The sequence below is a fragment of the Alexandromys fortis genome, unplaced genomic scaffold, assembly GCF_014885135.2.
Source record: "Alexandromys fortis isolate MF-2015 unplaced genomic scaffold, M_Fortis_MF-2015_v1.1 scaffold_217, whole genome shotgun sequence".
Classification (NCBI taxonomy): Eukaryota; Metazoa; Chordata; class Mammalia; order Rodentia; family Cricetidae; genus Alexandromys; species Alexandromys fortis.
Window position 1 is genome coordinate 1,011,817 of NW_026068098.1, and position 18,430 is coordinate 1,030,246.

At 42.3% G+C, this 18,430-nt stretch overlaps 1 protein-coding gene across 1 annotated transcript in view; it reads left to right on the plus strand.

The window, feature by feature from the left end:
- Nucleotides 1-18,430, plus strand: part of Galnt11 (polypeptide N-acetylgalactosaminyltransferase 11) — a 34,664-nt gene that overhangs the window by 397 nt on the left and 15,837 nt on the right. Inside the window, exons 2-4 of the mRNA XM_050123732.1 lie at nucleotides 14,140-14,472; nucleotides 15,211-15,334; nucleotides 16,619-16,785. Of these exons, the coding sequence (XP_049979689.1) occupies nucleotides 14,178-14,472; nucleotides 15,211-15,334; nucleotides 16,619-16,785 (586 nt within the window). The 5' untranslated portion in view covers nucleotides 14,140-14,177. The remainder of the gene's footprint in view (nucleotides 1-14,139; nucleotides 14,473-15,210; nucleotides 15,335-16,618; nucleotides 16,786-18,430) is intronic.

An 18,430-nucleotide genomic window follows, 5' to 3' on the forward strand; every position in this document is an offset into this window, starting at 1 on the left:
TTTATCATTATTGTTGTTAGTCGGTCAGTGCGGGTCAGGATTTGGACCGCGACTACGCGTGAGGCTGGAAAGACAGGACACTTGTTTGCTGCTTGTTTTTCTTTCTCTTCCCGCCTCCAATGTGCTTGTTAAAGAAATTGTCTTGTATAGTTTCTATGCACCCAAAACTAATGCATTTTTGGATAAATAGGAAAACCAGCAAGTCCAACCCCTTTCGGTTAGATCTCCCCCTTTCATGATACTAACGTGCTCATGATGAAAGAGTTGGTCTAGTCCTTTCTGTTTAGGAGAGCCATCAGGGTCAGGCTGGTTGGTTGATTATCTTCAGACATAACCGGAGACTCGGGGGATGCTTCTCAATCTGTGCATCCACCAAAATAGAGTTACTTATGTAACAGGAGTAGTTCCGATTTGGAAAAAAAGACACAAAAACTTATTTCTTTATTTTTTTTTTTAAAATGAAATACTGCTTTAAGAAAAAATAGGAAATAACCCATTCTTACTCTCAGTTTCTGTGTGCTCTGCGGGTGAGATGCCAGCAAACAGTAGTCCATACTTTTCATTTTGGACAAGTGTCCTGCAATCTTACTTAGATTTTTAACATTTCTGTGCAGTTTCTTGCAAGTTTTCATAGTTTATACTAGTTTTTCTTGTAAAGCATACACAACATGGATTAAATATTATTTTAATTAAACAATATTGCTTTAATTTTAGTAGTATAATTGGATGGCATCAAGCACATTCATAATGCTATGTTACAGTCAGTGCCATTTATTTCCATAACATTTATATCACCCCTTCAGTCTCTCTGAATTTACCTGGCTTAGATACTTCATTGTAAGTAGAATCATTTGTCTCTTTCCTTTTATCCGTCTTTAAGTGTATCTGTTTGAGTCTCTGTGATGGCTATTCTTGGTTGTCAGCTTGATTACATCTGGAATTAACTAAATTAAGTCATTTGAATGGGGGAGTCACTTCTAATCAGAATCTTTGAGGAGGAAGACACGCCTTTAGTCCAGATATTTTGGGGCGGGAAGATCCACCTTTAATCTGGGCCACACCTGCTGCTGGCACCCTATATAAAGGGCGTGGAAGAAGGAAGCTTCTCTTCTACTTGCTCTCGCCCTCACTAGCAAGTCCATTCCTTCATTGGCATCAGAGCCTGCTTCTTCGGGATTCCAGTGGATCCTGAAGAGCAGCTGAGACCTCCCGCCCTGAGGACTGAACGACTACTGGATCCTTGGACTTTCCCTTGTAGACAGTAGTTCTTGGACTAGCTGGAGCAGAGCCTGTAAGTCATTCTCATAAATCCCCTTCTGCATATATAAAAAGAAAGTTGTTCTCTAAGTTTTGTTACTCTCGAGAACCTGATAATACAGTCTCTGCTTTCATTCTTTGGAATGCATACATAAGGTTTGAATGTGAAAAGCTTTGAGGACTTTTTTTTTAAACCTGTGCTGATGGCTGAATGTGGCTTTACCTCAACACTCACCTGGATTGGCCCTCAGTAAATTTTTTAAATTAATTACCTTTTATGTATATTTTGTCTGCATGTATGTCTATGCAGCATCTGTATGCAGTGTCTGTAGAGACCAGATCCCCTGGAACTGGATTTACAGACAGTTATCTCCCATGTGGGTGCTGGGAATTGAACCCTGATCTTCTGGAAGAGCAACTAGTGCTCTTAACCACTGAGCCATTTCTCCAGCCTGGCCCTCAGTAAGCTTCATGGCACTTCATATTGCTTGTCAGCATACCCTCTAGATGTTCCTTGGGACCCTTCTGAGATGTTTCATAGGTTCACAGTGTCCTCAAGTGTCCCCAGGTCTGCGCCTGTTGTACCTTCATTACTTAAAGCTCCCCTGCACCATCGCGGTTGCTATGTAACTTCACCTGCAGTTCCCACATAAGTGAGACCTGGATTCCAGTGTGAGGTCATTTCCCTCTCACTGTTCCTTGAATGTAGCATCTCTAAAACCCAAACCGCTCCTGACCCTTGTTCTGTGTCGGCAAGAGTTGAAGCTTGGTACTATTGCCTCTTCTTCCTGTGGGGCTTCCCTTCGTGCTGACAAGTGCAGATTGCTGATCTTTCTCTACCTTTCTGCTCATTTTCACAGCCCAAGGCCAAGCCCAGGTGGCTTCTCCGTGGGATTGTTCTCACTGGTAGCTTGATTCTACCATATCCATCCTTCTATCCCAAACGGTTTTGTACACAGCTGTCAGGACTTTGTTCCTAAGATGGGTAGAAGAGTTGATTAAAGACATTAGCTAGCTATTTTCACCCCACGTTCCAATAGGGTCTCACTCTGTAGCCCAGCTTCCCTCCTGCCGGGATTGTAAGAATGAGCTGCCACGCCCAGTTCATTAAATCTCAGCCTGTCTTCCTACAATTAGTCATTCAGCTTCCACTAGCCTTGAAGCCCTCACAACCCATTGGTGAGTTAACCAATAACCTTTCAGGTAGGTCTGGAGAGATAGATGGCTCAGCGGTTAAGAGGAAGTAGTGTTCTTGCGGAGAAACCCAGGTCAGGAGCCCGGGGCACGCAGGCAGATTTCTGTGAGTTCGAGGCCAGCCTGGTCTACAAGACCTAGTTCCAGAACAGGCTCCAAAGCCACAGAGAAACCCTGTCTACCGGCACCTGTATGCACATGTACATACTCATCCCCACATACATATGGTTAAAACTAAAAATAAAAAATTGTTTGGGTAGTTCTGCTTCCTTTTACCAAAAGTAACATCCGGGAACATAGCCACAGTGTCGATGTTGGTGTAGTTAAGGCAGAGTGGTCCTGTCTTACAGTGATTCCACCCTCACTTTTAGAATTCTCTGAACCCTGGGTCTCTAACCTCTGGCAATCACTAATCTCTCTCATCTGCATAGTTTGGTCATATCAAGAGTCTTACATAAATTTAATCATCAAGTATCTATCTTTAGGGATTTGATTTGTTCATTTCACCAGTCAGTCCAATCTCTTGCATTTATCAGTTGGAAAAATGCTGTTTTTAGGGGAAATTTGGGGCTGAGTGACTTGTTGAGGACTGGCCTGTGCCTAATAGAGATACATAGTACCCCTGGTCTTTACCCATCCTAATGGGACTCCTTCTCAACCCTAATGGGACAACCAAAAAACATTGCCAGGTTTTATAAAAGTCCCTGGGGTGCTACATTTCTTTCCCAGATAACAGCTGTTTTTCCCAGCCCTTGGCTTGAGGATCACTGGGATTTGAGAATGAAAAGTAGACCTGGCGCTAGAAGACAGGTTTTACAGCACAGTCCCTCAGCTGGACTTGTGCACACTCTGCGTCCCGCTATTCAGATACACACTTGTAAACTACAGAGAACGCTGCATGACATTCTGTGGAAAAGGTAGTCGTGAGGAAGGAATAGTTGGTATGTATACTGTAAGATGCACTAGAATCTGTGCTCTTTGACCCCATGGACAAGAGTTAGCTAAAGGCCAGATTGTATATGTGCTGTATATGCCTACCCTCTGAGTCAGACAACCACATCTTCAAGGAGTTGAGCTGTGCCTGCTTGAAAAAGGTCATCCCAGCTGGTCATTTTTAGTACATCTCTTAGAGGGGTGGGGACAGCCAGCTGAGTATCCAGGGGCTCCACACCACCTCTGGTAGGCAACTCTGCACTAATCGCCCTTGGGAGAGGCTAGAGTACATTGGCCAGGGAAGACGACTAGGGGAGGGGGACTCCCTCTATGCACCTATGGGAAAGCCATCACGCTTCAGTAACCCCTTTGGAAGCTTAACAGACTCATTTGCTCCCCAGAGTGAATCTTAGTGGAACTGTGCCTCAGTTTTTCATTGGGACCTTAACAGGAAGAGGGAGATGTTGCTTACCTCTCTCCCCAGGGAAATAATTTTAGCCATAGTATGCATGTTACAGCCCTGAGAAAACAAGGAACCCATCATCTTAACATAAGCAGTAAATACCAGGGTACTTTTTTTTTTATTTTTTATTTTTTGGTTTTTCGAGACAGGGTTTCTCTGTGGCTTTGGAGCCTGTCCTGGAACTAGCTCTGTAGACCAGGCTGGTCTCGAACTCACAGAGATCCGCCTGCCTCTGCCTCCCGAGTGCTGGGATTAAAGGCTTGCGCCACCATCGCCCGGCCTAATACCAGGGTACTTAAGGGAACAATTATTGCTCATAATTTTTGCTCATAAATGTAGTTTTAAACACTAAAAATTAAGTTTGAAATCTATTAATAGTTCTAATCTTCATCCCTTCATTGTTTATCTTGTTGGTTAATTGAAGCAATTTCAGGGAGCATATAACTTGTTGATTCGCAGGATAAAATAATCTCTACTTTGACCCCATTCTCAAGCCCTAATTTTGGAGTAGCTTTAGATTTATAGGAACTGTGGTAACATGAAGCATTCCTGTGTGCTGTAATGGTTCCAGCGAGGTAGCAGTAGACTCTGCTCAGGCTGCAGCACCTTCTTACTGTCTGCCTGTCTTGTGGTGACTGAGGACTGCTGCTGCAGAGTGCTCAGAAGAGACTGCAGTGCCTGCCCTCTGCCTGCCCTGGCTCACTGACCTGCTGGGTGTCCCGAGCCTTCTGTTTCAAGGGGTTTTGCTGGCTGCCTGTGTCCCCAGGTTCCTGTTCTTTGGTGAGTTTGCTTCTGTCTCTCAGAATCTGTGTGTTTCTTCTGCAGCTGAGCTATATTAGTACTGTAGTATTTGTGTTCTCCATGGCTTTAAGGAATGTTGTTTTGTTTGTTGTTTGTACTAAGCTGAATTGTCTAAGCTAGCCTTGAGCTCTGCATTCCACTGCCTTAGCCTTCTAGCTGCTGAACTATCTGCTGAGGCAGGGACTGGGAGACACTTGAAGAGTCTGAGGTGATGCTGAGGTTCTTGGCATCGAAGAAGGGAATTTTAGGACCAGTGAGCATGAAGCAGAGGTGGAATTTATTAAGGTTTATTATTTACTTGTTTGTTCTCTTTCTTCCTAAGACAGGGTCTCATGCTCATCCTGCCGTGTAGACAGGATGATCTTTAACTTTTGGTTCTCTTGTCTCCAGCTCCCAAGTGCTGGAATGAGAGGCATGCACTTCTATCTCTGACAAGAAAGATTTTTAACATAGAAACACGGGCCTAGAGGGAAACAGAAAGGTGTTTCAGGAAGGCTATCACACAATTCCGAGCTTCCTACGGGAGTGTCCCATTGGAATGTCTTATTCCTATCTGTGATTTAGGTGCTGTCTGAAGTTGCTTTATTTGGGGATGTTTTTTGTTTGTTTGCAGTTTTCTTGGAGTCTCACTCTGTAGCTCAAGCGGACCTGAAATTCACGTGCAGTTCATCTGTCTCCTCCTGCAGGTGCTGGAGGAGTACGACGATTTCTGAGCTGTGCTCGATCAGGGTGATAAGATCAGAAACATAGGCGAGAAGGTCAAAGGAGACTTCTGTAAGCAAGGGTTTTAATCCTGTTTGAGAATCCAGTTTTGTGGCTGAGACAGAAAGTTGTACTCAGCGTCCTGTGTGCTTTGCTCTTAAACATGATCCCATGTTATTTTAATACCGTTTTAAAAATAAAATTATTATTTGTTCAGTTAAATTAATTTTTCTTTTTCAAAAAGATTTACTTTTAGTATTTTTAATTATGTATCTGCATGTGAGCGTGAGTGCACACGGTGCACCTCGAGCTCTTGGAGCTGCCTGACACGGGTCCTGGGAGAACAGCCAGTGCTCTTCTTAACTGCAGAGCTAGTGCTTCGGCCCTTAGCACTCTTTTTTTCCTTTGAGGTTTATTTTTATTTTATGTGTATGAGTGTTTTTGCCTTCTTGTACATTGGTGTACCATATGTGTGCAATGCCCACAAAGATCAAAATGGCGTGGAATCCTCTGGAACTGGAGTTACAAATGATTGTTAGCCACCATGTGGGTGCTGGGAATTGAACCCAGTTTCTCTGCAAGAACAGTAAGTGCTCCCGATCCCCAGTAGACGAGATACTTGGCATCTGAAGTTAGTTTGCTCTGGACCTTTCCTATCCGGCACTCTTGCTGCAGTTAGGTTGCTAGTACTCTGCACATTCTTCTAGTTTTCCAGCACAGATAAGAGCGAAGGGAATACTGTGTCTTTTCCTGTTGTCATCACCTGGTCATTTCACAGGTTATGGTAGGGTACAGCGCAGCTGTAAGCCAGTAATCGTAGTCACATGATGTGGCATGTCTCTTTTATGGACAAGGCTGACGAATGCTTGCTCTTAGACAGTTTATACAGCGTATATACACAGAAACCAGCTAGGGACTACTGAAAGGTAAGTTCTTAACATTAAAGGGACATTTTAAACCTGATTAAGCATTATGGGAATTGTTTGTGCTGAGAAAATAGAAGCCTCCTGTTGGACAGGCTCCTTCCATAGCCATATGGTACAGGATGTGGCTTGTACAGAACTCACAGTTACTGTCAAGGACTCCAAAGGAAGTGTTCACTAGTCATTCATGGAGTATTTGCTCAGTGCTTGCATTTTCTCAAACTTTACAAGTTAGTGAGATTAAAATATCCATCTTTCCTTTCAGGGTGCTTAAAAGCGAGGGTTTTTTTTGAACATACTGGGATAGAAATCCCCTTTGTGTCTGAGAGAAGGGAAAAGGCATTGCATCTCATTGAAAGCCATAGACTACTTATTTCTCTCCAAGGTTTTTCTTACATTATGGAACTTTTTTAGGAAAGTTATTTTTTAGCCTCACTTGTTAAATGATTGCATATACTTTATAGACTATGTTTGAAATAAAGTCAACTACAAATAGAGTTAGCCAAAATGTCACTCACCATACCTTATTGTTAACAGCAATTAGTAACAGCCATATAGAGACTAAAAATAAGCATGGGGTGTATCATAAAGCAGTACTGGCCAACTTTCACTGTTGCTTCAAGTATTTCCATTTGTTCGTCTATATCTTTGTAGTTCTTAAGTACAGTAGTAAGATGATCAAGCTTGGAGCACCCTCCTGGGAGCCTTTCCCTTAGAATTATTTAGTGATTTTTAGAAGTAGAGGATGTTATTACGGTGTAGCTGTGATAGAAGATTAGTGGAGATACACAGTGTCGTGTAGATGAGGGTTTAGCAGGCCGATTCAGGTGTGTATACTTAAATTGTTATCCCCGTGCTTCCTTGATTTTATTAACACAGATTTTCTAGTTTCTGGTATTCCATAGTAGTACCAGGCCAGTCTTGGCCTGGAAAGATGGTGTCTTGCTTCTTAGCCCTTCCCTTCCTCCAACATGTTCTTTTTTTCTCCCTTTCTTCTCCACGGTTTATGAGAAAGGCTAGGAACTAGCTTAGTTGTTCTACTTGTATCTTACTGTTCCTTGTTTTTTTTTTTTTGTTTTGTTTTCTACAGTGATTTGCATGTTTGAGTTTTTTTTTTTTAATTTAGATCAGTTAGAGTACGTTGTATTTTCATTCAGAGTTATTCTTCTAGGGCTGGAGGTGCAGCTTAGTTGCTTGATGAGGCTCTGAATTCCGTAGTTCAGTCCTGGCATCACAGGACAAATATATGTTTGATTTCCAAATTGATCTGGTTAGAATTGTGGAAGTTCTTTTTTTATTTTAAAATTTTCCTTTCAATATTTTTACTCTGTGTGTGTGTGTGTGTGTGTGTGTGTGTGTGTGTGTACTGTGCATGTGGAGGCCATTTGGTGTCATTTTTAATTGCTCTCCATCTTATTTTTGGAGACTCTGTCCTCACTGAACCAGGAGCTCTCTGATTGGTTCATCTAGGCGGCTTGTGAGATCTGGGGATCTGTCTGCCTTTCTCTGCTTTACCCAGCACTCAGATTGCAGTTGTGTAGGAGCACACCCTGCACAATGCCAAGGATCCAAGCTGAGGTCCAGATGCCTTCTCAGTCTGTTTTCACTACCCCACATGTACTGTGCTCGCACCCTTGATAGTGTCTAAGAGTTCACACTGCTCAGTCTAAATGTCCCATAACTTCTTGAACAGAAATATACTTTAAATAATTATCCAAGCAAGTAGTTACTAATTGTTAACACAAGGCACTGATTAATATTTGGGTTTGAGAAGATGTAAGAATCCCTGTGTTGTGGGTGGGGTCTTGCTTATGGCTCTGACGGTGAGGTCTTTATAACAACCTTGCTTACACTATGGATACGTAGTTTATTGAGATGCTTTCGTTTCGCAGATCTGGAAGTGCCATTCAGTTTGCAGGCCCAACAGTTTGCAGATGTTGGGCCTTTCATTTCCCGACCTCTTTATTCAGTCCGCTCTCCTTGAATCTCCAGCCTGTTCACATTTTTATCCTAGTTCTTCCTCTCCTCACATCTTTCTGTCTGGCTTTAGTTTGTGGTCTCTCTGCACTATAATCATCATGCTGTGTGTACTGTGCCCACTTCTTCCTCTGACTGCGAGCAGCTACCAGACCAGTGAAAGGGAAACAGTCACACTGACCTGTTCCACTGCTTAGCAGCTGTCATTCACTCAACACTGACACCCGGTGTGACTGTTTGGGCTTTGTTAAGCATAGATGTTTCTAACTGAAAAGCTTTTCGCTGTTTGTTTGCCTTGGCATTAATTGACCTTACATATTTGCTTTGACCTTCCTTTTAAATATGTTCAGCCTTGAACATTGATGCCAGGGATAATTGCCAGTAGAAGACTTAACAAAGATACAAAACAAAGACACTTTCTGCAGGCTGGACTTGTCATTTGTCAGAATAGATTAGATTAGAATTTCAGGTTTTGATTTTTGTTTGGTTGCTTTAATGCCTGACTAGCAGGTATGTGTTTGCTATGTCTTTTCTTATTTGATTTTATTGATCTGTCTAAGACTGGTATCCCTGTTGCTTTCAGGCACTGTTATGGCTAATTAAAGAAATGATTGATTTTATAAATGTCTCTCATGTACAGTGATTTGCCATGTTTTCAATTAAAACATGGCTGGGGAAATAATAGCTGCTTAATAGAGTTGTTAAGAATTAGTACATTTTATTGTCCTTAATTTGGACTCATGTGGCAAGTGGTCTGTGAGGACTCTAGACAGAGTTCGACAAGCCCTGTGGGTAGGCTCTTTGGATAGAAAAATCTTTTTATTTTGCACTTCGATGTTTGCAGACAACCAAGGGGGGGGGGGAATACCAAAGATGAGACTGTGATTAAAATGGAAAGGACTTTCCTGTTTTCACCACAGACTATTATTTAATATTAAAAGTTGGGCAATTCCTTGAGTTGTCTCTTATTGCTGTTCCAGCACCATTTGCTTACTGTTGTTGAATAAGATGGTCATGACCTTCATGCAGACAGAGCATTAAGGTATTGCTTGTCCCAAACAAATTAGTAGTGATATGTTTAGAAATTCCCAGCATTTGGAAAGCATACTGATAGTTATTAAAGACTTACAGTCTTTGATTAATTTCAACAAATATTTATTATATTATATGCTTTGATCGATACCAAAAGCACTACTCAGGAAATACTTCAAGGAATCAGACCACAAGACTCTTGATCTAATGTTTCTCATCTTCCAATATAGAGGAGCTAAAAGTGATAAGCTAGATGAAGAAGTAGCTATGTGTATGTCAAGGAAGACCAGGTTTACTATCTAGTGTCTGAATTGCACTTTAAAGTATGTGCTCTCAGTTTAGGACCTTATTGAGAAGCCCTATCTGAATAGGAAGTAAACAGGTAGAGGAGGCAGCTGTGAAATCACCCAAGGAAAAGTGTTCTAGACAGAGCAAAAAAGCCAGTGTGCAGTCCTTAAGAGCATGATCGGTGTCCTTCTGACCCATATGGAGATCTGTATCTAGGAAAAAACATATCTCAACTATCTTGGTTCTGGTATTAAAGTATTAAAAATGAGGTGGAGAATGTTCCTTGTTTCCTGTTCTTTGAAGGCAGCCGCATCACAATAAGGCCATCCTCTTCAAAGGATTGGTAGAAATGTTTTTATGAAGGTATAACCTTTCAGAGGACTGTTAGCTGTCTAGACTGCCTGATTTTCCAGAGCCAGTGCTCTTCTAAGAACTAGCCCATTGCATCTGAATTCACAGACAGTTCTCTCCACCCCACCTCCAAAAAGGCATAGGGATCCCACAACTATAGAAACTTGTAAAAACTAAAGTAAATTTGTACCCATAGTGGCATGCACCAGAGGCTGAGGTAGGCGAATTTCTGTGAGATCAGCCTGGTCCACATAGTGAATTCCAGGACAGCTAGGGCTATGTCGAGAGACCCTGTCTCATACAGACAGACAAACAAACAAAAAGTGCATCTATACACATACAGAAAAATTAAAATGTATTAAAATGGAGTTATCCTTTAGTGGTAATAATAACCTTATGAGAGGCTAACAAATAAGAACCCCAGTGTCAGGAATTATTTCTTCTTTTGAAATTAGAGGTTCCAGAGCCCTCCATTACAGGCTGTTGTCATTGTTCCTGGTTACCTTTCTGAACCTGAGTGACACCCTATTAAGATGGCTACATATTTGTGTCACAGAGCGTGGGGAAACCAGCTGGTACTGACCTGGAGACTATCATGGCTAGCTAGCTTTCATAAAAGTGCTGAGACTGCTTTCTGTGCTCTGGAAAAGAAAAGTAGGCCCCAGACATACCAGCTGTACACTCTTCCAGGTACAGTCATGGCTGACCTTGTATGACATGCCCACTGGTGCAGCAGTAGCACAAACATCATGGGGTAACCAACCACTTTCTGATTGGATTGAAGGAGCATACCTGGCACCATTATTGGCTGAGAACCTATGGCAGGGGTTGCTCTGCTTCGTGGACATAATAAACTGACTCCTGATGACTTTCTGTTATACCCGTAGATTAAGGAACTTCTCAGCCCCTTTACCAGAGAAGTGCTATGGGACAATGATCTTTTATCCTGTCACCTGTACTATTTTTAATAAAATGCTGATTGGCCAGTAACCAGGCAGGAAGTAGAGGCGGGGCGACAAGAATTCTGGGAAGATGGAAGTTTCAGTCTGCAGTTGTCACCCAGACACATAGGAAGCCAGACACAGAACAAGCAAGATGTGACTGATATGCCAAAAAAGGTACCAAGCCATGTGGCTAACACAGACAAGAATTATGGACTGATATAAGTTATAAGAATTAATAAGAAGCCTGAGCTACTGGGCCAATCAGTTTATAATTAATGTAGACCTCTGTGTGATTCTTTGGAACTTAACAGCTGCAGAACTAGGCAGGACAAAAACCTCAGTCAAAGAGAAGCTTCTGTCGTAAATGGGAACTTACAACAGGTCAGGTGCAAAGAATAAAATACTACAGAATGTTTAGCTTTAAAGGGAAAGTGTGTATAACACCCCAGCTCCCAAACCCAAGGGATCATTGTGGAAAGAGGCCAGTGGGAAGAGTGCAACTGAAGTGATGACCAAAAGGAACTAGTGTCTTCTGGATGGGAGGGCAGCTATGCACATGACATGTGCTTATGACAGCGTGCACAAAACCTGTTAAGTCCAAGCCAAACCAAATCCCACATGGAAAGAGGAAGTAGGCATGAGATTCTACCCTTATCTAAGGTGCTCTTGTCAGTGGTTAGCTGCTGGGAGAGGAGGAGTCAGATTTCTCTAAGAATGTAGTCCTTGGGGCTGGAGAGATGGCTCAGTGGTTAAGAGCATTGCCTGCTCTTCCAAAGGTCCTGAGTTCAATTCCCAGCAACCACATGGTGGCTCACAACCATCTGTAATAAGGTCTGGTGCCCTCTTCTGGCCTTCTGCATACACACAGATCGACTATTGTATAAATAATAAATAAATATTTTTTTTAAAAAAAGAATGTAGTCCCTGATGAGTCATCTGTGTTCCAGGGGAATGCCACACATCCAAGAATATTTGGGCAGCAAAAACTGATGTTGGCAAGTGGCAGGAGGGGTGGGGGCCAATTTCTTTGTTTGTTTTTAAAGACAGTTTTTTACTGAGGTCTGGGCTGTAACAGCTAGTCCAGCTGGCTAGCAGATCTCAGGGATTCACCTGTCTTCATGTTCTCAGCCTTGAGATTACAAAGCATGCCACACTCAGTGGTTAAGAGTATTACAAATGACCCAGGTTTGGTTTCCACATCCACATGGTAGTTCACAAACTTTCCCTAGGTCTAGTTCCATGGGAACTGATGCCCGCTTCTGGCCTTCATAGACATCAGACATGCCTGGTATGCATAGATATATGGAGGCAAAATACTCATAAACTAAAACAAATAAATCTAGAAGGAAGGAAGAAAAAAAAAAACCTCAAAGCTTGCCATAGTTTCTGGTCTTTTGTTACAGAGGTGCCATGGATCAAACTCAAGTCCTCACACCTGCGCAGCAGTTGCTTTAACCGGTTGCGGCAGTGGAGGTTTTGGATTGAAAGGGGAATGATACCAATCTGTATGGTGTTGCCTAGAAAGTAGAAATTTACAGCATAGCTGGAAGGCCAGGAAAACTGGGTTGTCTACGGTGAAGCTGTTAGAAAAATACTTCCCAGGCGTTTTTTCCAAGGGTCTCATTGGCCTAGAACTTGTCCAAGTGTGCTAGGCTAATTGGCCAGCAAGACACAGGGATCCACTCGCCTGTCCTTCCTAGGGCTAGGACTGAAAGTGTGCAGCCACAGCCAGAGTAAACCCAGATCTTTACAACAGTGCTCTCCACACTCTGAAGGACTCTAGACCTGGCCCAGATGATGAAAATCAGGCTGAACAGATGCAAAGATCAGTGTCCACCTGTGGGTATAGAGTTGTTTGCTGGGACTGTGAAGGGCTTGGATGTTCTTCATGTCAACTTATTATGTGTTAGGATACAGGAGTCTACAGCAGAGGCAAGAAGGCCTGGAGTGGATTGAAGAGAGCTGTGTTTAAACGTAGTTTGCTACATAGTTGACATGGATTAAAGCGACATGCCTATGGCCCGACTTCAGCATTCCATGGCCTTCTGAACATGCTGTGCTTCTGAACATGTCTGCTCCTGAGCCAAGGCAGTGAAAATTTTTCTTAGTTGAAGCTGTTTGCCTTAAAGTTCCCTACACTCTGTCTTCCCATGCTGTTGCACGTGACTTGTTTTTCCTGATGAAGGCTTTTTGAACTTTTCTTCCAAAGCATTTCCTTGCATTTGGATTTTTCATGTATGTATTTAGTTTAAAAGGTACTTCCAGCTAACAGGGAAGCTAATTGGCTCCCTAAGTCCATTTAGTCACTACCCTCTTTTTATTAGTATTATCATTTTAGTTTTACTTTAATTACTTTTGTTTTTTAAGTGGACTTGTGAAACATCTAGTAGTTCTTAGTTGGCAAATAATTTCTGAACAGTTGTTTACCATCTAGGCTGAGGGCATAATCTTGTTCAGGAAGCTTAATGTTTAAAGTGAAGTTTACTAATTAATTTGCTTTGTCTTGTTTTTTTAGGGATGATTTTTTAAATGGCTGTAGAAATAAGTAATTTATAAGTTGCTTCTTCGTGCAGACACCTATATAGTATCTCATCCTCAATTCACTTGGAATGTTTTATTTGCGATGCTATTTGATATGATATTTTGTTCTGAGTTTGTTTTACGTGATAGCCTAAGGAGAGAGAACAGTTATTGCAACTCTTTCTTGACAACATTTGTTAGAACTAGATTAGTTCTAACTAGATTACTCTGGGATAGAGTAGTAGGCTCTGGGGTAGAGTAGACGCTTTGGTTAGAAAGTAGGACTTTCTTTTTCAGATGGGTTATGGTTTTTATTTCCCCCCCAGAGTAGAGGTGGGGAAGGGCCCTGTATTTTATTTTTGAGCCAAGGTCTCACTTTATAGACCAGGCTTGGAATTCACTATGTAGCTCAGGCTGGCCATGAACTCAGATGGTCATTTTGCTTTCTCCTCCCAAGTACTGGGATTATAATTCTGAGCCGTTCCTGGTATCTGAAGAGACTTGGTGTCCTGTGATGGTACGTGCAGTACTCGTATTCCGGTCATGCAAAGCTAGAACTTAAGCAGTGGCCAGACTGAAAGCGCTCAGAGCAAAGGTGAAGGAGTGTCCATTAACAGGGCGGGACTATGTCAGCTCTTTTGATACACATTTGTTCACAATGGGTAGTTAGGGTGGTTTGGAAACCAGTGAGGGTGTTCAGTAGCTGACTGAGCAGTGTGCTGGAGGTTCTAACATGCCTTTCTTTCTTTTTTAGGAAACTGAAAATGGCCCTTGAGCTATGCTAGGTCTATAATGGGAAGTGTCACAGTTCGATATTTCTGTTATGGGTGCCTTTTTACATCTGCTACCTGGACAGTTCTGCTTTTCATTTATTTCAACTTCAGTGAAGTGACTCAGCCCCTTAAAAATGTGCCCATCAAGGGGTCTGGGCCCCATGGACCATTTCCCAAAAAATTCTACCCACGTTTTACTCGAAGTCCAGGTCGAGTATTAGATCCACAGTTTAAAGCAAACAGAATGGACGATTTGATGAATAATCACCTTGAAGATTCAGATAAAGGCCTCTCAAAGTCCTCTTCCGAGCTCGGTAAGTAATCATGTCTGTTCTCTTTAAATCGTGATGCCCAGGATTAGAAATGTCCTGTTTATTGTTCCCATAAGTTACATGGTTCCCATTAGATCTGTACAAGAGCTGCTGACCTTTTCAGCTATTGTGTAAAGTCTGAACCCAAAGCTCTTAGGAGCCCTTTTTATTCAAAAGCTTATGTGTGAATTTTTGTGGGGCATGGGTTTATATAAGAACTTGAGACTTTGGCCTACTGAAGTCCACTGGGATTTAATAATCCATTTCTCGTAGGGAACATTATCAGTATTTCTCTGGTCACAGATAATTTGTCTTGTGAATATAGTAAAATGCGGGGTTTTTGTTAGTTCATTTATTTGTTTTTTTGAGACAGGGTCTCACTATGTATCTAAGCTGGTCTGGAACTCCCATGTAGTCCAGGATACAGATCTGCCTGCCTCTCTCTGTCTTCTGATTGTTGGTATTAAAGCTATGTGTGCCAGCTCATAGTAAAGTGTTCTTAAAAAGAATGGTTTAGAGCAAGTTTTCCTGCTTAGGGCACACTTAGTTTGCATTAAGTTGATAATCTGTCAGCCACAGCTTACTCATTTGAAACCTGAAACTGCAGAGAGCCAATTTGAAAAACACAGTGATATAATCTGATATAATGGCGAATCAGGCTTCCGGGGATCATCACATCATAGTGGCTGTTGATCATCTTTCCAGACCTAAGACACTGACTGTAACTTCACTTTCTTTCAGGCATGATTTTCAATGAACGTGATCAGGAATTGAGAGATCTGGGTTACCAGAAACATGCCTTTAATATGCTTATCAGCAACCGCTTGGGATACCACAGAGATGTGCCAGACACCAGGAATGCAGAGTATGGTCCTTTTGGCTTCTGATGAGTTCCAATGACAGTGCTTTATCCCCAGTGAGAACAGGCAAGGGCAGTGTCCAGATTTCACACTTGGTATTTGTCATGTCAGAACAGTGACCTGATCCCACCCCCACCACTCTTGCAGCACTGTGGTCTGCAAGTGTAATGATGCAGTCTTAGAGCTGCCTGTGTCTTTGGACATTCCAACTCAGTAACCTGGACCTAGACTTCAAAAATCATTACTGCATTTATGGAAACAAGGGATTAAAACTAGTGAATTCCATATTGCTTTGTACTTTATTATTTTCTTTCTTTCAATGGCTTTTTGTTTTTCTAGTCAGTCGTTGCACAGACAGATATTTGTTGAGCACCTTCAGTTTGTCATGCAATACAAAGGCCCTGGACAGAATAAGAGGTGGCCCTAGGTTCACAGGGCTCAGTCTGTTTGGGGCAGGTGAGGAAACAAGTTACTGCAGTAGCATTAGGTAGGGCTCAGATGGGACTGGTGGAGTGGTCTCTGCAGCACAGAGAGGGTTCTGAAGTATGTGTGGCATGTTGAAGGGACCGACCCTCATCCACTCTGGCTATGGCAGGAGGTTGCAGGAGGCTGGCACTAGGTGGGGCAGACATTGGAGGGCTGTGAGGCTGAAGGAAAGAAGTCAGGACCTTGGAGTTTACTCTTCAGTAACTTTGTTGTTGCTCAATCCCACCTATCCAGTAGCTGCTGTGTCCATGGAAGCTTTTTTTTTTTTTTTCCCCCAAGACAGGGTTTCTCCATAGCTTTTGGTTCCTGTCCTGGAACTAGCTCTTGTAGACCAGGCTGGCCTCAAACTCACAGAGATCCGCCTGCCTCTGCCTCCCGAGTGCTGGGATTAAAGGCGTGCGCCACCACCTCCCGGCTCCATGGAAGCTTTTATGTCATCTGAGAAAATCACAGTTTACTCAAATCTTTTGTATGTTATTAGGCAAAAACTAAAACTTTCAAAGACAAAGTTTTATTGTGTTTCCACTTAACCTCATTGAGAAGCTGGGTATCAGCTTCAGAGTGCTACACACGCAGTAACTTCATGAAAAACAACTCACTTTGTAACTTCTACCAAAGAAAAGAAAGCACATTTTAAAGATAACATTACTAACGTGATGTAAAGCAAACAATTAGTTGCAGTGTTTTCGTGAATGCCTAAAACCCGCTGTCATGCCAGAAAGAAGATGAGCAAGATGGTAGGAAATGGGCCAAGACATCTGAGACTCTTAAAATATCAGATTTTCTTGTATTGATTGTTAAAGGTGTAGAGAAAAGTCCTACCCGACTGACCTCCCAACTGCTAGTGTTGTTATCTGTTTCTATAATGAAGCCTTCTCTGCCTTGCTGCGGACTGTGCACAGTGTTGTGGACCGCACGCCAGCACACATTCTTCATGAGATCATCCTTGTGGATGACAACAGTGACTTTGGTAAGTGTTGCTGTGAGTGGGCACAGTTCACTAGGGTTCCTAGTCACTGTTGGTGCAGCCACAGCTGAGCTTCCAGCCTGCCCATTGATTATAGAATGATAGGATGATTTTGCTGAAGTCCTTTGTCTTTATAGTCTGTTCTCAGTGTTACCAGATTTGCCCCTGGGGAATTTCCCCTTGGCTTGCTTTTAAAAATGTCCATTATGAATTAAGCTCAGATTCATAGGAAGTTCTCAAGACTTCCAGTTGCACTTTGACCAATTTCCCACGCTGATTCTTTTTTTTATATATATTTATTTATTATGTATATAATATTCTGGCTGTATATGCCTGTAGGCCAGAAGAGGGCGCCAGACTCCATTACAAATGGTTGTGAGCCACCATGTGGTTGCTGGGAATTGAACTCAGGACCTTTGGAAGAGCAGGCCATGCTCTTAACCTCTGAGCCATCTCTCCAGCCCCCCACGTTGATTCTTTTATACTTAGAATACAGTGTAGAAAACAGAATTGCACAGTGGAGAATTGTCAGTTTATCCTGTAGGAAGATTGTTGTTGTTAGCACCATCAGAGTCTTGAGCACCCAGCAATCCTGGTGCTCCCAGGTGCTCTGTGACCTTCCTGGCATCTGGTGACCTTTTTGTCATTTCAAAAGTGTAATATAGATGGATATGTAGTATGTGCCCTTTGGAACTGGCACTTTTTACTTGGCCCAGTGCCGTGTACCATGCTTCTAGAGTAAGTCAGCTACATCAATTGTTCCCAGAGTGGACTGCATTCAGAAAGCTCTTAAATGTTATCTGAATGCCAGTTTTCTGAGAATCACTATGTATTTTACATGCCTTTCTTTAACTGTCAGTTTTAGCAAAGAAAAGCTTTCTATTGTTTGTTCCCATTCAGCCCTCAACCTCCCTTAAGCTGCGTGGGGATCCATTTTACAGAGATGGAGATGGAAGAGTACAGATAATTTTGAGTAGGTAGAGTTGAGGTTATACTTAATCTGCCTGGCTTCCAGCCTTTTCCCTTTAGCACAGCACTGCAGATCCAGTGATGGGGTGGGACGGAAACATTTTCCATGCACTCAACAACTTTTTAGACCGACAGCTTCAGTGGAGCTGCATACCAGTATATGAATGAACTGATGAATGAACACAACCCGTGAGACCGTAATACTCAAACCTGGCTAAATATAGAAACTTTATGGGAGAAAGTTTGGGAAGGTTCATAGACATCAAAACTTAGCCTTTTGTGTGTTTGTTTTTTTCGTTGTTTTTGAGACAGGGTCTTTCTTTGTAGTTTTTGTTGTTCTAGAACTATGTAGAACCAGGCTGGCCTTGAATTCACAGAAATCAACCTGCCTCTGCTACCCAAGTGCTGGGGTTAAAAGTGTGCAACACCACATCTAGCTTTTTTTCTCTCTCTCTTTCTTTTGACAAGAACCTCTCTTTGTAGTCTAGGCTGGCCTCAAGTTGACTATCACGCCAAAGTGGACATTGAATTCCAGTCAAGAGCCTTCATGTATGACTTCATTTTAGATATTGTCTATGGAAACACACATCTAAGGCAGCTATTCCTCTTGGCTAGTTCCAACTTTCACTCTGGGTTTCTTTTTTCTCCTACGGAGGATGTTAGGATGTTTTACAATGAG